General features: G+C 43.5%; 1 protein-coding gene across 7 annotated transcripts in view; it reads left to right on the top strand.

Moving 5' to 3' along the window:
- LTBP1 (latent transforming growth factor beta binding protein 1) overlaps positions 1-15735 on the top strand; it is a 405463-nt gene that overhangs the window by 43678 nt on the left and 346050 nt on the right. For all 7 annotated transcript variants that reach the window (XM_047745652.1, XM_047745654.1, XM_047745653.1 and 4 more), the window contains exon 3: positions 1694-1991. In XM_047745652.1, the coding sequence (XP_047601608.1) occupies positions 1694-1991 (298 nt within the window). The remainder of the gene's footprint in view (positions 1-1693; positions 1992-15735) is intronic.

The raw sequence follows: 15735 nt of genomic DNA, 5'->3' as shown, positions 1-15735 counted from the left end.
ATGTCCCTCATCTATTTTGTAAAAATTCATGTGGACTGAATCCGGCTTTGAATTTTATGGAGATTTGTAGTGTGATCTGCCTGACGACCAAGAGTTAAAGTTAAAAGTGGACTGATAAAAAATTCAGTTGGCGTAAATCAGAGCCTTTGGACACATAAAGAAGAAACTGAAGGAATCCTGTCCATCAGCCTATAACATCAACATAATATATCTAATAAAATTTAAGTCCGTAACCGCTAAACTCTAGTACCTCGCCTATGATGAAATCCACTTACCTCCGGTCAGTGATTCGGAATACGTGCATCCTATCGGATAGGAGATAAAGAGCTCGTTTCTTTTTGGTTGCCTTCCCTTGTAACATGAGGAATGGTGTACAGGGCACTGGCTTTTACAAACAAAAGTATGAAAGTGTACGTTGGATGCTTCTCAATCTGTGCATCCTTCTGCCCTGTAAAAACAAGAAAGTGGGTTGGACTCCATTTCTCAGTCACTCCAAGCTCTGATAGCTTATGTCAGATGAAGTCTGTTGCACCTTTGGGGGTTTGAGGTGGAACTTGTTTTTTTGTTTTGTTTTGTTTGTTTGTTTTTCTGCTGAGTCTTATTTGGATACCTCAAATTGACACAGAGCACAGTTTAAGAAGAAGGGCAAAGCATTTTCTTAAGTTTTTCCTTTGTTTCTGATGCATTTCTGAGCGGCACTGTGATAGAGTGGTTAGGAATGATGATGTTGTAGCCAGGTCACTTGGATTCAATTCCCAGCTCTTCTGTTTACTCACAATCGTGTGACCTTTGGCAAGTTACATAACCCCTGGGTGTCTGTTTCTTCCAACAGTTAAATAGGCAAAATAAAACATCTACTTACAGTAATTGCTGGGGGATTAAATTCGTCGATACCTCATGAGAACAGTGCCTAGCACAGAGAAAGTCATTAATAAATATGAGCTATCGTCATTGTTGTCATTGCCATCTTGTTTTGTCTAAAAGTATTTTTTGTTTTTGAGAGGCAGTGTGAGTGGTGGTGGGAGAAGGACAGAGAGAGAGAACCTTAATCATGTTCCTGACACAGGGCTTGAGCGCACAGCCTTGAGATTATGACCTGAGCCCAAACAAGAGCTAGAAGCTTAACCAACCAAGCCACTAAGGCACCCCTCCATCGTGGTTTGTTTTTTTTTTAATTTTTTTAAAAGATTTTATATATTTGACAGAAAGACACAGTGAGAGAGGGAACACAAGCAGGGGGAGTGGGAGAGGGAGAAGCAGGCTTCCTGCTAAACAGGGAGCCTGATGTGGGGCTCGATCCCAGGACCCTGGAATCATGACCTGAGTCGAAGGCAGCCGCTTAACTGACTGAGCCACCCAGGTGCCCCTCCATCATGTTTTTAAATACAGTTTTATTTTTTGGGGGGATAAATACTGGTGCTAATGTGAAGGCTTTGGAAGAATTTTGTGAAGTCTGCAAAACTTTTCTTTTTTAAAGATTTTATTTATTTATTTGACAGAGAGAAATCACAAGTAGGCAGAGAGAGAGGGGAGAAGCAGGCTCCCCGCTGAGCAGAGAGCCTGATGCGGGGCTCGATCCCAGGACCCAGAGATCATGACCTGGGCTGAAAGCAGAGGCTTTAACCCCCGGAGCCACCCAGGTGCCCCTACAAAGCTTTTCTTCAAAGTCGTGTCTTCTGTTGTCTTTCTGCAGCAAGCTGTGTTCCACCGTGCCAGAATGGAGGGATGTGTCTCCGGCCTCAACTCTGTGTGTGTAAACCGGGGACCAAGGGCAAAGCCTGTGAAACCATAGCTGCCCAGGACACCTCGTCACCAGGCTTTGGAGGGCAGAGTCCCGGGGCTGCTTCCTCTTGGGTCCCTCCTGAGCAAGCAGCAAAGCGCACTTCGCTGAAGAAGGCAGACAGTCTACCGCGAGTCAGTCCCGTGGCCCAGATGACCTTGACCCTCAAGCCAAAGCCTTCAGTGGGACTGTCCCAGCAGATTCATTCTCAGTGAGTGTTTCAGCTTGCCTCCGCTCAGGAGCACCTTCATTATTGTCCTGGATGCATTGCTTTCAGTCACTCTGCTTGTTCTGCACAATTTGCTGAAATCACTTGGATAATAATGTCTTCTCTTGCCTTAAGGTTTACACATCAAGTCTCTTAAACATGTTTGGTGGGTGTGTTTAGTCTCTGCAGGGAAGACTGACCATAAACATAAACCAAAGCCTTAGAGAGGACTCGGGGAATCAAGGTGGGACAAGGATAACAAAGATAGCTATTTGTGATGCAGTCCTGAGTTAAAAAATTCTTCTTTTTTAGCGGGGTGGGGGAATTGTCTAGAGTTTTGAAATAATTTAAGAAGAGAAACAGGAGGGAAGTTTGCAAAGACACATGGAAATGGCAGGAACGCTGCACTGCTCAGAGAAGGTATTCAAGTGAGCGGGAACCCTGGGAAAGAGCATTTCTCAACCTCGGTAGCAGGTTAAGTGTCTCTTCTAGTAACACCATGTATACAACCCAGTTGCCACCCAGGTCCATTTTTGGTGAATGAGCTTGTGTTCTATTTATGGGAACTTGGTTTTTTCTTAGCGTTTGGAAGTAAGTGCCATTCTGCACACAATGAGGACTCCTGGATAAGACTGCTTATCCCCGCCCTCTTCTGAGTGGCGGGGGGGGGGGGGGGGGGGGGGGGGGGGGGGGGGGAGCAGTCCTCACCGCCCAGCGGCCTTACATCCATTGTTTCCTTCTAATTAGCTCCTCACAGGATAACAAGACACAGAATGTACTGCAACTCTCACTTGTCATTTGTCTAGGAATGTAAAATACAGGAAGTTCTCCACTTGAAAATGGGCTTGACCCAGCGGTTCATTTGTAAGTCATTGCTGGGAATTTGGAATACTTCCCCCCCTGGAGACAGCTTCCACATGGTGACTGGTATCCAGGCAGCCCACAGGAGTTATTTAATCTGCTAGTATAGATGAAATTACCCTAATTTATACTTCCCCTTCAAGTAGGCCACCTACTGTCCCAACCTGAGTGGGGTCCTCATACTTTTTCCTCTTTCTTCTTCTTCCCTCCTCACCCTTCTGTTTTTTCTTTCATTTTTCTCTCTAATCTTCTTGTCCTTCTGTTCTATGGTGATAAGCAGATGCGGGGGCTAGTTGGAAAGCTGACCACGTTGCTAGCATTTCCTTTGGAGAACGCAGCCCGCGACAAGGATTGGCCAGGTCCGGCGAATCCGTAGTCCTGGCTCCACTCTGTGTCAGGGACTCTTTCAAGTGCTTTGCCTGTATTCTGAATTACAACTCACAGGGACCCCATAAGGTGGGTACTATGATGAACCCCATTTTACAGATATGGAAACTGAGGCTGTACAGAGCGGTTATGTAATATGTAACCCTTAATAAATGGATAATATTCACACATGTTAGGGTTTAGGTAGAGGCAGTTAGGACTCGGCATCTGTGCCCTGAAGTAGAGGGTGGTAGCTTTTTCTGCAAAGGGTCAGGTAATAAATATTTTCAGCTTTGTGATGGCTTCTGTTGTAGCTTCTCAACTCTGCTGTTGTAGATGCGGCCACGGATGACGCGTAAATGAACGGGTGTGACTGATCCAATAAAACTTATTGATAGACACTGAAATTTGAATTTCATATAAATTTCACATGTCACCCCATATTCTTCTTTTGTTTTTTTTTCCCCTCAATCATTAAAAGAATGTAAGCGTATAAGAATTCGTAGCTTGTGGGTCATCCAAAACAGGCTGTGGGCCAGCTTTGGCCTTTGAGCTGTGCTTTACTGACCTTTTCTCTAAAAAGATAATGGTGCTTTTTTGGGCCGAACATGGATGGAACTGTGTGTCCTTGAAATGAAACAAAGCTTTGATGATCTCCTAGCTAGATATCTCTCTTCCAGCATTGGTCTGGATCTTAAAAACAAAGAACAATTCCACGTAGAGCCATGCCTTGGCAATCAAGAGTCAGGTTACTGTGCATTGCAATTATTTTTTTCTTGCGTTACTACTTACATAAACTGTGAAGTAATTTACAAGCGATAGTATTCATCTTGAATATCACCGTCTCCTGTTACAGTTTGACCCTCTGTGATGTGTATATATAGATTGTTAGTAAGAACCATATGTCAGAAGTCAGATAAAGGAGGAACTTTTTCTTTCTTTTTTTGGTAGCAGCCGTATAATTTAGACAAGAATGTTGTGAGTCAAAGAGGTGGCTAAGGTTTCAGCTCAAACACGGCTTTGGAAAAATAAGTCAGTAGATAAATTTGCTTCAGAGCCTTCATCTGCTGAATGAAGACACTTTTTACCCTGGTGTTGTTACAGGGTGTGTGTGCGTGGGTGTGCCTCCAGTGTGCTTTTGGGTAAGGAGATGGGATAGCCTGAGGCACTAGCAATTCTGACAGTTTCTTAATAAACTTTTATAGCTTGCCCTGTTAGCTGGGCACTGCAAGGGGTACTAAGAGGTACACGATCCAGTTCTGCTTTTAAGGAACTTTTGAAATGATTGATGAGCTGTAACTTTCGAGGGATGCAAAGGCAGGGGGGCAACTGGCCTGTGGATGATTTTAGGTAATGACCGAATCACCTGAAACCCTATTTAATCAAACTGCCGAAGAACACCTATGATGGGACCATTTTTCTGCTGCTTTTGGGAGATGTAACAATTCTTAAGTTAGCTTTTTTTTTTTTTAAGATTGCCTACTTTAGGGGAGTTTCAAGGTTTTGTGTTACTTTAATCTACTGAGGGAGGAGATTGATTAAGCCCCCTTGAGGTGCTTGTAGACCTAAAGATAGCTAAAATATCAAAATGTGTATTTAGTGTTCTACTCATTCTGTGGCATCTGAAGCCCTTCAGTCTTGATCCTTTATTCCCCAAGCTGTTAACTGAGCACATGCTAGGTCCTACACATGCTCGGTACAGAATGAGCAGATAAACAAAATGTGTGTTTTCCTGGAGTTTAGGGTCTCCAAAGAGGGAGACAATTGCACTTGGTGTAATTAAACCATTATGACAATTGCTGTGGTGAAAATTGTAGTGAGGGGCCAGGAGTGCTGGGTGGGTGCAGGGTAGGACGGCATGGGGGCTCTGGTGATCTTAATAGGCTGTCAGGGAAAATCCTACTGAGATGATGACCTTCAAGCAAAGGCCTGAAGGAAGTGAGAGCATGAACCCTGAAGAAGGGTGTGTGCTTTTACTTACCCACTGCTGTGTAACAGATCACCTCAAAACTCCACAGCCTAAAGCAGTAAACATTTATTGTCTGACTGTCTATGTAGATGAGGAACCCCAGAGAGTTGTGGCTCAGTGTCTTTCATGAGGTTCCATTCCACAAGGGCGGCTCAACTAGGGCTGGAGTTTACTTACTCCCCTGTTAGAAGGAGGCTTCCCTTCCTCTCAGCATGGAGCTCTCTGAGAACTGCCTGAGGGTCCTCACAGCATGGCCGCTGGCTCCCTCCAAGATCAGCGATCCCCTGCTGGAGAGAGCAAGGAGAAAGCCACAGAGCCTTTGTAGTCTTTAGCCTTGAAAATACACACCTTCACTCCCAGTGTATTCTCCTCATTAGGAATGAGTCTAAGTCAGATGTAGCCTCAAAGGGAGTGAAATTAAGCTGCTCTGCCTGAAGGGACAAATATCAAAGAATTTTAGGACGAATTTAAAAAAGACCACATTTAGGATATGATTGGATTGGAACTTGATCTAGATGTAGACCAGTGGTAATAAAAGATTGTAAGGATTGGTTGAAAAACCAAGTTAAACACTTAAGATTTTAACAAAACAATTCCAAAAATCTACGACAAAGCAAAATAGAAAAAAAGAAGGGAATACAGAGGGAAACTAGTTTAAAAGAGGCTTAAGAAACATGCTAATTAATCAGAATGTTTGGCCTATGTCTATCCTGATTAAAAAAAAAATGTAGGGGCGCCTGGGTGGCTCAGTGGGATAAAGCTTCTGCCTTCGGCTCAGGTCATGATCTCGGGGTCCTGGGATCGAGCCCCGCGTCGGGCTCTCTGCTCAGCGGGGAGCCTGCTTCCCTTCCTCTCTCTCTCTGTCTGCCTCTCTACCTACTTGTGATCTCTGTCAAATAAATAAAATCTTTAAAAAAAATGTAAATAAAAGCAAAAAATGATGTATAAGCGAATCATGAAAATACTGACATTGACCGGAAACTTAGTGGTAGCAAAGGATGATTGTTGAATTGGGGGGCTGTGATGAAAACAGTATAGTTCCGTAAGGAGAATGATGTTAAAAAGAATTCGCAGATGAAATCCCATGCCGTCTGAGCTTTTTTTTGTTTTTTAAAGATTTTATTTATTTTTTATTTATTTGGCAGACAGAGATCATAAGTAGGCAGAGAGGCAGGCAGAAAGAGAGAGAGGAGGAAGCAGGCTCCCTGCTAAGCAGAGAGCCCGATGCGGGGCTCGATCCCAAGACCCTGGGATCATGACCTGAGCTGAAGGCAGAGGCTTTAACCCACTGAGCCACCCAGGTGCCCCACCGTCTGAGCTTTGATTGAAATTATTCAGTGGGTTGAGGTATAGAGGTAGTGAGATTGGCCATGAGGGGATAATTATGAAGGGGGATGATGGGTCCCTGGGGGTTTCTCACAGAGCTCTATTTTTGATGTTTTCTGTAACAATAATGATAGAACAAACCAAGAGAAAATTTCAAGTGGGAGGAACGTTGTGATTTTTTTTTTTCTGCCTTAGAAAATTAATCTGGCTGTAGTGTCTGCAGTGGATTAGCCAGAGAGGTCACTGGAGGATGGCTCTGTAACAGGTGTGAGGAAGGACGTGGACTCAGGAGTGCCTGTACGTGAAAAACCTTGACATGGTGTGAAGTGTGGGAGGCAGAGGTGAAGAGGATTGGGTGTGATCCAAGCTTGGGACCGTGGGAGGAAGGAGGGATCAGAGGTCTTCCCATCCTGCTGTTTTTGAAGGTTTCTTCTGTAATATCATGGGTCTCCAGGGTCTTTGAAGTGGTTGATCCTTGGTGAATTGATGGTCTCTGACAGAGCTTTATGGGTGAATAGCCGGGATCATTCTCTGTTCTGTTCTGTTCTGTTCTGTCAGGGACGAAAAGCAATTGGGTGTCCATGGTTCACGGCAGGACACTTGAGCAGCTCTTGGTTTTGAAAGACCCCGGCCAGGGCATTCTGGCAGTAGTCACTGCTGTAGATGGTCGTTTCATTTGTGCTTTTCATGGAAGGTGTTCATTATTACGGTGTTCCTTTTTCCAGTTTTGGCAGGCCACATCACAGCTACTCTGTGAGCCAAAGAAAAGACCAAAGGATGGCTCCTCCTCCTGTATGCAGATTTTGGCCGCCACTTCCGATTCTTTGAACTTCTTCTTGACCTTGGGAAATTCCGTATTAACGTTTCAGGTTACTCTCAGAGCGTATCCTATAGATGTTATCTGCATACGGTGCTCAATGTCTTTGTCGGAGAATTACCACTGTTAGGTCACCCGTGCACCTCTACTGTCTGTCTTTCGTCCTCTATGCAAAAAGTGTTAATGCTTATAAGTTGTGGTGGGGAGATTCCACAAAGGAGCAAAATTCAAAATTGTTCAGCGTTCCAGAACTTTTACATCACCTGTCAGTATCATTATTCACATATATATTGAAGTAACCCATAAAAGTTTGCTGTCAGTCCTCTGTGTTGCTCACTGAGACTGTTTGGACTTGTGTAAAGTGTCTGTCTTTATCCTTGTTAATCATGATGGATGTTACAGGCACTGACCATGGAACCACACGGGGAGGTTGTGAGGGCCAGCCTTTAGCTGCTGATGTCTTTTTGTCACTAGAGAGGGTTGGTACAAATGACCGCTGCTTTGCCAAGTGGGAGCTGTTATCTCTACGGTATAAAGAGGAAGCACTTTTGCAGGAGACACTGTACCCAGTCCCCTCTCTTGGACCTTGAGAAGGAAGTCTGGTTTCACTCAGGATATGGATGTCAGATCTATCTGGGGAGCTCACATGTGTCTCATCTTTTTTTTTCTTCCCTGATGATGGCTATTTTCATCATCCTGTGGTGTCCTGATGTTAGAGAGGATGGTGGTTAGTTTCCCTGGAAAAATCCTGTCTTGTCTCAGTCCAGGTGAGGGGGACTGCATTTATCTAATGGCATTAACTTTCCCTCTTTTTCATTCTCTTCTTCCCAGGGATGTGGTGAAGAGAAAGGAAGCAAATGAGCCAATGTTCTTTTAAAAGACAGGAGTAATTCAAATGCATTCTATATTTATCAAGTGAGCTCATAGTATGCCAGATATTTTCTAAATATAGGTAAGGCCCTTTAGAATCCACATTGACTTGATGGGTTCCACTTTCCAAGTTCTTGAGAACTCAATACTTTGCATTTACTGTGGGTTAGTGGATAGGAGGCAGTGCTGAGTGATGTCTGTCCCGGGGAGAAGAGAGTGCTATGCTGTCCTTTATCTTTGCCCCATTCTTACCTTCCTATCACTGTGGTTGTGAGTCTTAAAAAAAATAAAAAAGTCCAAACCCCAAAATTATATGCCATGATATCTATAAGCTTGGGGGGCTTAGTGTAATATTCTTTCTTTCCAGTACTTTCTCCTACTTAACAGCAACAACAACAATGAAATGTAAGCTCCTTCCCTTTATTTGGGTTTCCTCATGCTACCCTGAAAGTGGGGGCGGGGGGGGGGCTCATTATAAAACTACACCAACAAGGTGCCTGGGTGGCTCAGTTGGTTGGGCAACCGCCTTCAGCTCAGGTCATGATCTCATGATCCTGGAATTCCAGGATCCAATCCCACATCAGGCTCCCTCCCCAGCAGGGAGTCTGCTTCTCTCTCTGACCTCTCTCCTCTCATGCTCTCTCTCTCTCTAATAAATAAGAAAAATTAAAAAAAAAAAATTACACCAACAGTTAAAACTTTGGGGAGAAGTTTTAAACTTTTTGTAGCATAATAATTGAGATTGGGATCTTACCAAAACTTATGAAAGAAGTCAAGGAAACTGTCAGTACTTGAATGGGCAGTTTCCCCAAATGACTCTCAGCCTAGAGGTGGGGGACCTTGCTCAGTCTTGACCCTCACCCGCTATTCTGCTGATTGTCCCACGGGGCTCCTTTCTGTGCTTCCTCTACCCACCGTTATCATAACACTCACTACACAGTTTTTCATCTCTTTATCGCCATAGGTACACAGAAGGGCTTTGATAAATGTTGAATACATTTTTTTAGTTTTTTTCTAGAGGGAAAAAAATAAGGTTTAAGTCCTTGTGTGAGTATTGTCTCATGAATACCTACTTGTATTGCAAGGAGTTACCTTTTGCTCTTGGAATAATGCTCTTTGCCTTTGTAAAGCCCTGAATGCTTTGCAGAGTACTTTGCATTCCTGTTGTGTCTGATCTACCTAACATGTCTACACAATGAAGGTCTTGATCCTATGTGATGGGGTGGGAGAAAAGGCAGAGTGGCAGAAAGTTGATGAAAAGGAACTCAATGCAAGGATTTTAGTGTACGTTTTATGACACTGTAGGGATGGGTTGAGAACTCATTGTTTGAACCAGTGATTGCTTTTATCATTTTATATGCGTATTTAAACTTAAATAATTGAAGTTTAATTGAGATCACATACATAGAGTCCACAAATCAAAAGTGCATTAAGCCTAGCGATTATCCCAAAGTGATAACACACTCCTGTAAGTATCACCCACGTCAGAGTAGAACATGCCAGAACCACATAAGCCCCCATGTTCCTAGATCTGCCGTCTCCCTCCTTCCCAAAGGGAGTTGCTGTCTTAACGTCTAACACCAGAAATCCAGCTTTTCAACAGCATATCTATCAACGAGTCATATAGTGCATGTTTTTTCACCTCTTGTTATGTCTCAGGTTCGTCTGTGTGGTTGTGTGCGGCTAGAGTTCACAGGGCCAGTGCCAGAGACTACTGGATGTTTAGAGTTTTTCTAGTTTTTGATTCTTGGGAATAAGGCTGTGGAGGTGGGTATGTGTGGGAATTCCAGAAGATGACCTTCATGAATTCATCAGAAAAACACGCCCAATGGGACATAACCTTGTCAAGGTTTGAGAAGGACTTTATGAGCCATTGTACAGTGTGTGCTCATATTAGGTTCATCTGTTGGTCAGCACTATTTTGTTTGTCAGCACTTAGGGAAAATGGTGAGGTGAGATGGTGTTTGAGGCCCTGGAAGCAGGGCACCTTTTCTCCTGAGTGGGACTTGACAGGAGGACAGAACTGTGGGATGGGGTTGGGAGAGGGAAGGGAGGGGAGGTGACTTGTGCATTGCCCTGCCTGCACCCCAATGAGTCCCATGAGGAAGGCTGCGCCAGGAGTAGTTTCGAGATAGAACCAGCAGCTGGCTGGGTTTAAGTTCTGGTGAAAGGTACATAAGGAATTGGAAACTCAAAAATGTGCAGTTAAAAAGAGCAGGTGTGCAACGATGTGGATGGAACCACAGGGTATTATGCTGAGCAAAATACGTCAATCAGAGAAAGACAATTATCATATGATCTCCCTGATATGAGGAATTTGAGAGGCAGGGTAGGGGGTTTGGAGGCTAGGGAAGGAAATAATGAAGCAAGATGGGATTGGGAGGGAGACAAACAGTAAGAGACTCTTAATCTCACAAAACAAACTGAGGTTTGCTGGGGGGTGGGGTGTTAGAGGCTGGTTGGGTTATGGACCCTGGGGAGGGTATGTGCTATGGTGAGTGCTGTGAAATGTGTAAGCCTGATGATTCACAGACCTGTACCCCTGGGGCAAATAATACATTATATGTTAATAAAAATAATTTTTTAAAAAAGGGCAGGTGCTAGGATAGAATTTGCTTTCCAGTTTCATTGCTAGAAATCAGGATGTTGTTTCATTGTTTTATGCTGTCCCAGTTCTCTTTCATCTGCCTCTTCCTTCTTCCACTTTTAAGGACACTTGTAATTATATTGGGCTCATCTGGATAATTCAGGATAACTTTCCCCATCTCAGAGTCAGCTGATTAGCGGCCTTAATTTCATTTGCAACTTTAATTTCCCTTTGCCAGGTACCCTAATATATTGACAGGTTCTGGATGTAGGCATCTTTGAGGGGCTTGGTAAAATTATTTTGGTAATAATGCTAAGGCCATTATTCTGACTTCCAGAATATTTTCTTAAGGACTCAGCCTTGTTTTTGTGATCTTCCCTGATACTCAAGAGTGAGCCATAGTCACAAGGGATAGTAATCATCAAGGCACCTTTCCATTAATAACATAGCCAGACCTTATGACTCTGATAAAAGTTAGATTTAAGCATTTCTCATAGATTGAAGAACTAAATGTAGCCCCCACTGTTCTCTGAAATCTTGGGACCAGCACCCTCAGGCATGTGGTGACCGGAAGAGGGAAAAACCAAGAGCCTAGAGCTGTCCAGGAAGCAGGAGGGGCCCTGGTTCTCCTTATGCCCTTAGCCTTGTGGAGCTGGCATTGAAAAATCAACCTAGTCACAAACAAGTACTTTTTGGCATACAACAGCCCCAAGCACTAGACAAGTGGCTTGGGGGCTCTGATTGCAGTGCTTTTGGTGGGGGGTGGGGGGCGGTTAGGAAGGGGTGGGCAGACATGTAGAGGAGAGGGGAAAGAGCCAGGCATGTCCCTTCCTTCCACAATTTGACTGGAGCCCTTGAGCCTGATGATGAATTCCCCATAGGATTATTTTGTGTTAAAATAAATTTGTGCACCGGGAATGAATTAGTTGTCCAAGGACTTGTTGCGGTTGCTGATGGAACTGGGATGGAAACACACGTGAATCCCCTGATAAGCAGTTGGGGCCGATTGCAAATGGTGGACACATGGAACCCGTGAGCTTTAGCCCTGGCCTGCGTGGCTGATCCGAAACCGGAGAACGATTTTTAGAGCCTGACTTTGGGTGTTGCCTAGATTACAGTAAAAATCCTTCTCTGCATTTGGATATGTCTGGCATTCCATAGATACTGCCCATGAATCCTTCCAAGGTGCCCCTAGGGTTGCACTAAATCCTTTTTCCTTGTTTTCCTTGGCTTAACAGTTTATGTTCAAGCAGCTTGTAGACTAAAATTTAAGATTAAACTTTTATAGCTGTTCTCTGCCGCAGCGTTGCCTGGGATCAGAATAAAGAACCTGTTAAAAATAAATAAATAAATAAAAAGAACCTGTAAGTCGTACGTCCTCTGTGAGGGAGGTGATGAGCCCAACTCATGTTATAAAAAAATAAGCATAAGAAGGAAATGAAAAAACAAGTTCACGTGTATGGTAAACCTGCTTAGAGTTAGTATGTTTTCGCTGTGGCTCTCAAGGTTGAGTATATTTTTGACCTTTTTATCTGTTCCTTGAATGCGTTAGAGATGACCTAGCAAAAAGAGCTGATCCTGTGGTCCCAGAGGCAGGAACTTTGAAGTGGAAAGAACGTCTCCTTAAACCCCGTGGAGAAAAGAAACCCTAGATTTCACCAACCCAGGGAAAAATGTCCGTCATTTTTCAGGACTGCTATTTCTGGACAAGATGTTTATGTGTTTGTGCAGGATAGCAGGAGGAACCGGGAAGACTGGATGAAATTAAACAGTGGATTGGGGAATGTTCCTATACCCGCTAGAGTTAGGTGGATTTTCCCATGAGTAGGGTGGGGAGGCTCTGGCTGGCCCTGTATCCCAGGTGCCTGGGATTTTATCAAGAATGAAGTCTGGTCCACAACTGGAGGATCTTTTCAAAATACAAGTCTCGTCTTGCCTTGCTTCACATAAGATCCTGCCATGGCTTCTCAGTGCTTTGAGGAGAAAGATGAGTTCTCTCCTCCTGGGACATCAGACTCCCTGGTCTCATCTTGCACGCTATCCCCTAGTTGTCATCATGCACAGGCACTAGCCTGTCACCATGTCCCAGGCAGCTCCTTAACCCTGTCCAGCTCCTTCCTGGCACATTATCTGTCCGCAGTCTGCCCCCCTCCCTCGCCCGTGTTCCTCTTCCCTGCTAACACCTGCTTGTTTTCCTGCTTTCCATTTTCTCAGGGAAGCATTCCCTGACACCTCTGTTACTCCCTCAAAGATGCTGTCATGACACCATTTCCCCATCCCCTCCCTTCACAGCATTCATTTCAGTTTGTGTGATTTACTCTTCTTGGCACAAGGCTTCCTTGGTGAATGAATAAATGTAGGTGATACTTGGACGGCTCTGGATCCAGAGGTCTGGCCATGCAGGAATGCAGATAGTAGCCCATCGGCTAAGCTGCCTCAGTTTCCTCCAAGTAATCTGAAGAGACCAGTTTAATGAGTCAATGAGGAGAGGAGGCAAAAAGTGACTCCATCACCCCCCACCCCATCTTGGCCAGCAGTTCCGCCCCAACACCCCATTCTTTGGTGGTGCTTCTAGGTGACGGTAGGACCCACTTGCTGTCTGTCTCTGACAATTACAGATTTTGTTTAGTTCTCCAGATCATCTCTTCTTGGCCTTTGCAAAGTCAGGTCTTCTCACTCCTTGCACTTCTTCAAATGCCAACAACTCCTGAGAGACACGTTAGCAAGTAGAAAAGGGACCGCTAAGCCCAGGCAGCCAGTTTCTTGGGAAAATGACTGAAATGGACACTGAAAATCCATTTTATGAGCTTGAACTTCCTAGTCTTCATGAGTATTTAATGGAATATTAATTGATTTGCACCTGATGGAAGATTGGGTGCAGTTCTCAAAAGCAAACAGGGAGGGGCAGGCAAACTTAATTATTTTTCATTTAGAGTTATTTTTCACTTAGACTGAAATCATTTTTCACTTAGAGTTCCTATGGTTCCAGAGTACATGATTCATGGAGTTGGCAAGGAAATGCAAGGAAATATTTTATCAATATCAGTGTCTTTGAAAAGAATTACTCCTGGGACGCCTGGGTGGCTCAGTCATTAAGCATTTGCCTTGGGCTCAGGTCATGATCCCGGGGTCCTGGGATCGAGCCCTGCATCGGGCTCTCTGCTCTGTGGGAAGCCTGTTTTCCCCTCTCCCACTCCCCCTGTTTGTGTTCCCTCTGTCGCTGTGTCTTTCTCTGTGAAGTAAATTTTAAAAATCTTTAAAAAAGGAATCCTGGTTATTCGTCCCTTTTGAGAGTTATTTGATGAAATGGGAAATGGAACAAGAATGCATTGGGTACAACCTTTTTTCCATCAAACAACTTCATCCAGCACAGATCATAAAATTTTATAACATAAAAAGATGAATGTCTTGCCCAGAGTCACATGGGTGGGTAGTAACAGAGCTGTGACTTGAACCCGACCACTTCTTAGTCTACATTCTTAGTCTACATTCTCCTTGCTGTTTTTTATATGCCATTGTCAGACTCTTTGCTATCAAAGTGTAGGAAAAAAATTTGCACAGCATATTTGAAGCCGAAAACCTAAAAAAGATTAGAGGGGTGATGAAAAATTTGAGTCATTTCATGAAATTTCAAGTAAAACACTGTTGTTTGTCAAAAAGTTGTCTATTTTCTAAACGATCAAGGTTACTTACCAAAATGTGTCCTGTCTTAAGAAAATGTGACAGTTACTTACTTCTTTATCTTAAGTTACCAATATAGAGGCTGTTTTCAAATCCTTAAAAAGTTATTGGACTATCTGCCACAGATACAGAATTTACTTTTAAAAAATTCTCCTATTAGGGCTTTTTTTTAAAAAAAAAAAAAAGATTTTTCTTATTCACATTAGAGATAGATAGAGCATGGGCAGGGGGAGGAGCAGAAGGAGAGGGAGAAACAGATTCTGCACTAAGCGGGCTTGGGAAGACCCACGTGAGGCTCAATCCCACGACCCTGGGATCATGACCTGAGCTGAAATCAAGAGTCACGCTCTTAACCAGCTGAGCCACCCAGACGCCCTTCATCTTCAGGCTTTCTTGATGTAGGCATCACTTTTATTGCTTGTGAAGCACACCGCTTTTATTCTTTGCCGGATGTTGGTGTTTTGCCAAGTGCTGGTATTTGGGGATTTGATGGACAGAGTCTAAAGTGAGACATCATTCTTCCTTAATTTGTTCAAAGCCTCTTTCTGCAGCAGCTAATCCTTCCTAATTCCATTTCTAGGAAGGATGTTCTTAACTCCAAGACGACATGGACATTTTGAGATGATTAAGATGCACTTCACTGAGAAAAGGAATTTGAAAGGAAATGCTTTCTGTTTCCCATACCTCACTCAGGAAGTACAACAGCCATTCACCTTCTAGGCGCTCCACGAAACTCTCCCCTTTCTGTTCCTCTTCCGTTCCTGTAGCTCCTCTTTATCTCCTGGCTTCATGAAGCTATTTGAAGGAGGAAAAACAGGATTCCTTAAAAAAACCCCATGTCCATGAGTGAGGCAAGCACTTCACCACTTAATTGCCTTCATGTCTTGAAAGGTGACTTGTGAATGTAAATAGTTGGAGAATTTAGTGTATTAGAAATGCTTTATATAAGGTTGAAACACTTTGCCATCTCCTTGATTTTCTTTGTTGCCATGTTGCTTTGTATGACTGGAAGGCAGTGATTTTTATGTGAAGAATAAATAGATTAGTGTTGTGTGTATTAGATCATTTCAGATCCTTGATATTTTGAACAGAGTATGTGTGGTCACTGGTAAAACAAATGAATGATAGTCTGTAGAGCATTAGTGGTTCTGAATATTCCTAAGGAGTATATCTTATCACATTGCTCACAGATTAATTTCAGTTTGTTTTTCTTTTTTTTTTTTTTTACTGAGGTTGAACAGTTTCCAAATGTTTATTAGCCCCTTGTGTT

This window comes from Lutra lutra, chromosome 9 (assembly GCF_902655055.1).
Source record: "Lutra lutra chromosome 9, mLutLut1.2, whole genome shotgun sequence".
Classification (NCBI taxonomy): domain Eukaryota; kingdom Metazoa; phylum Chordata; class Mammalia; order Carnivora; family Mustelidae; genus Lutra; species Lutra lutra.
This window is presented reverse-complemented; position numbering and strand designations above follow the sequence as displayed.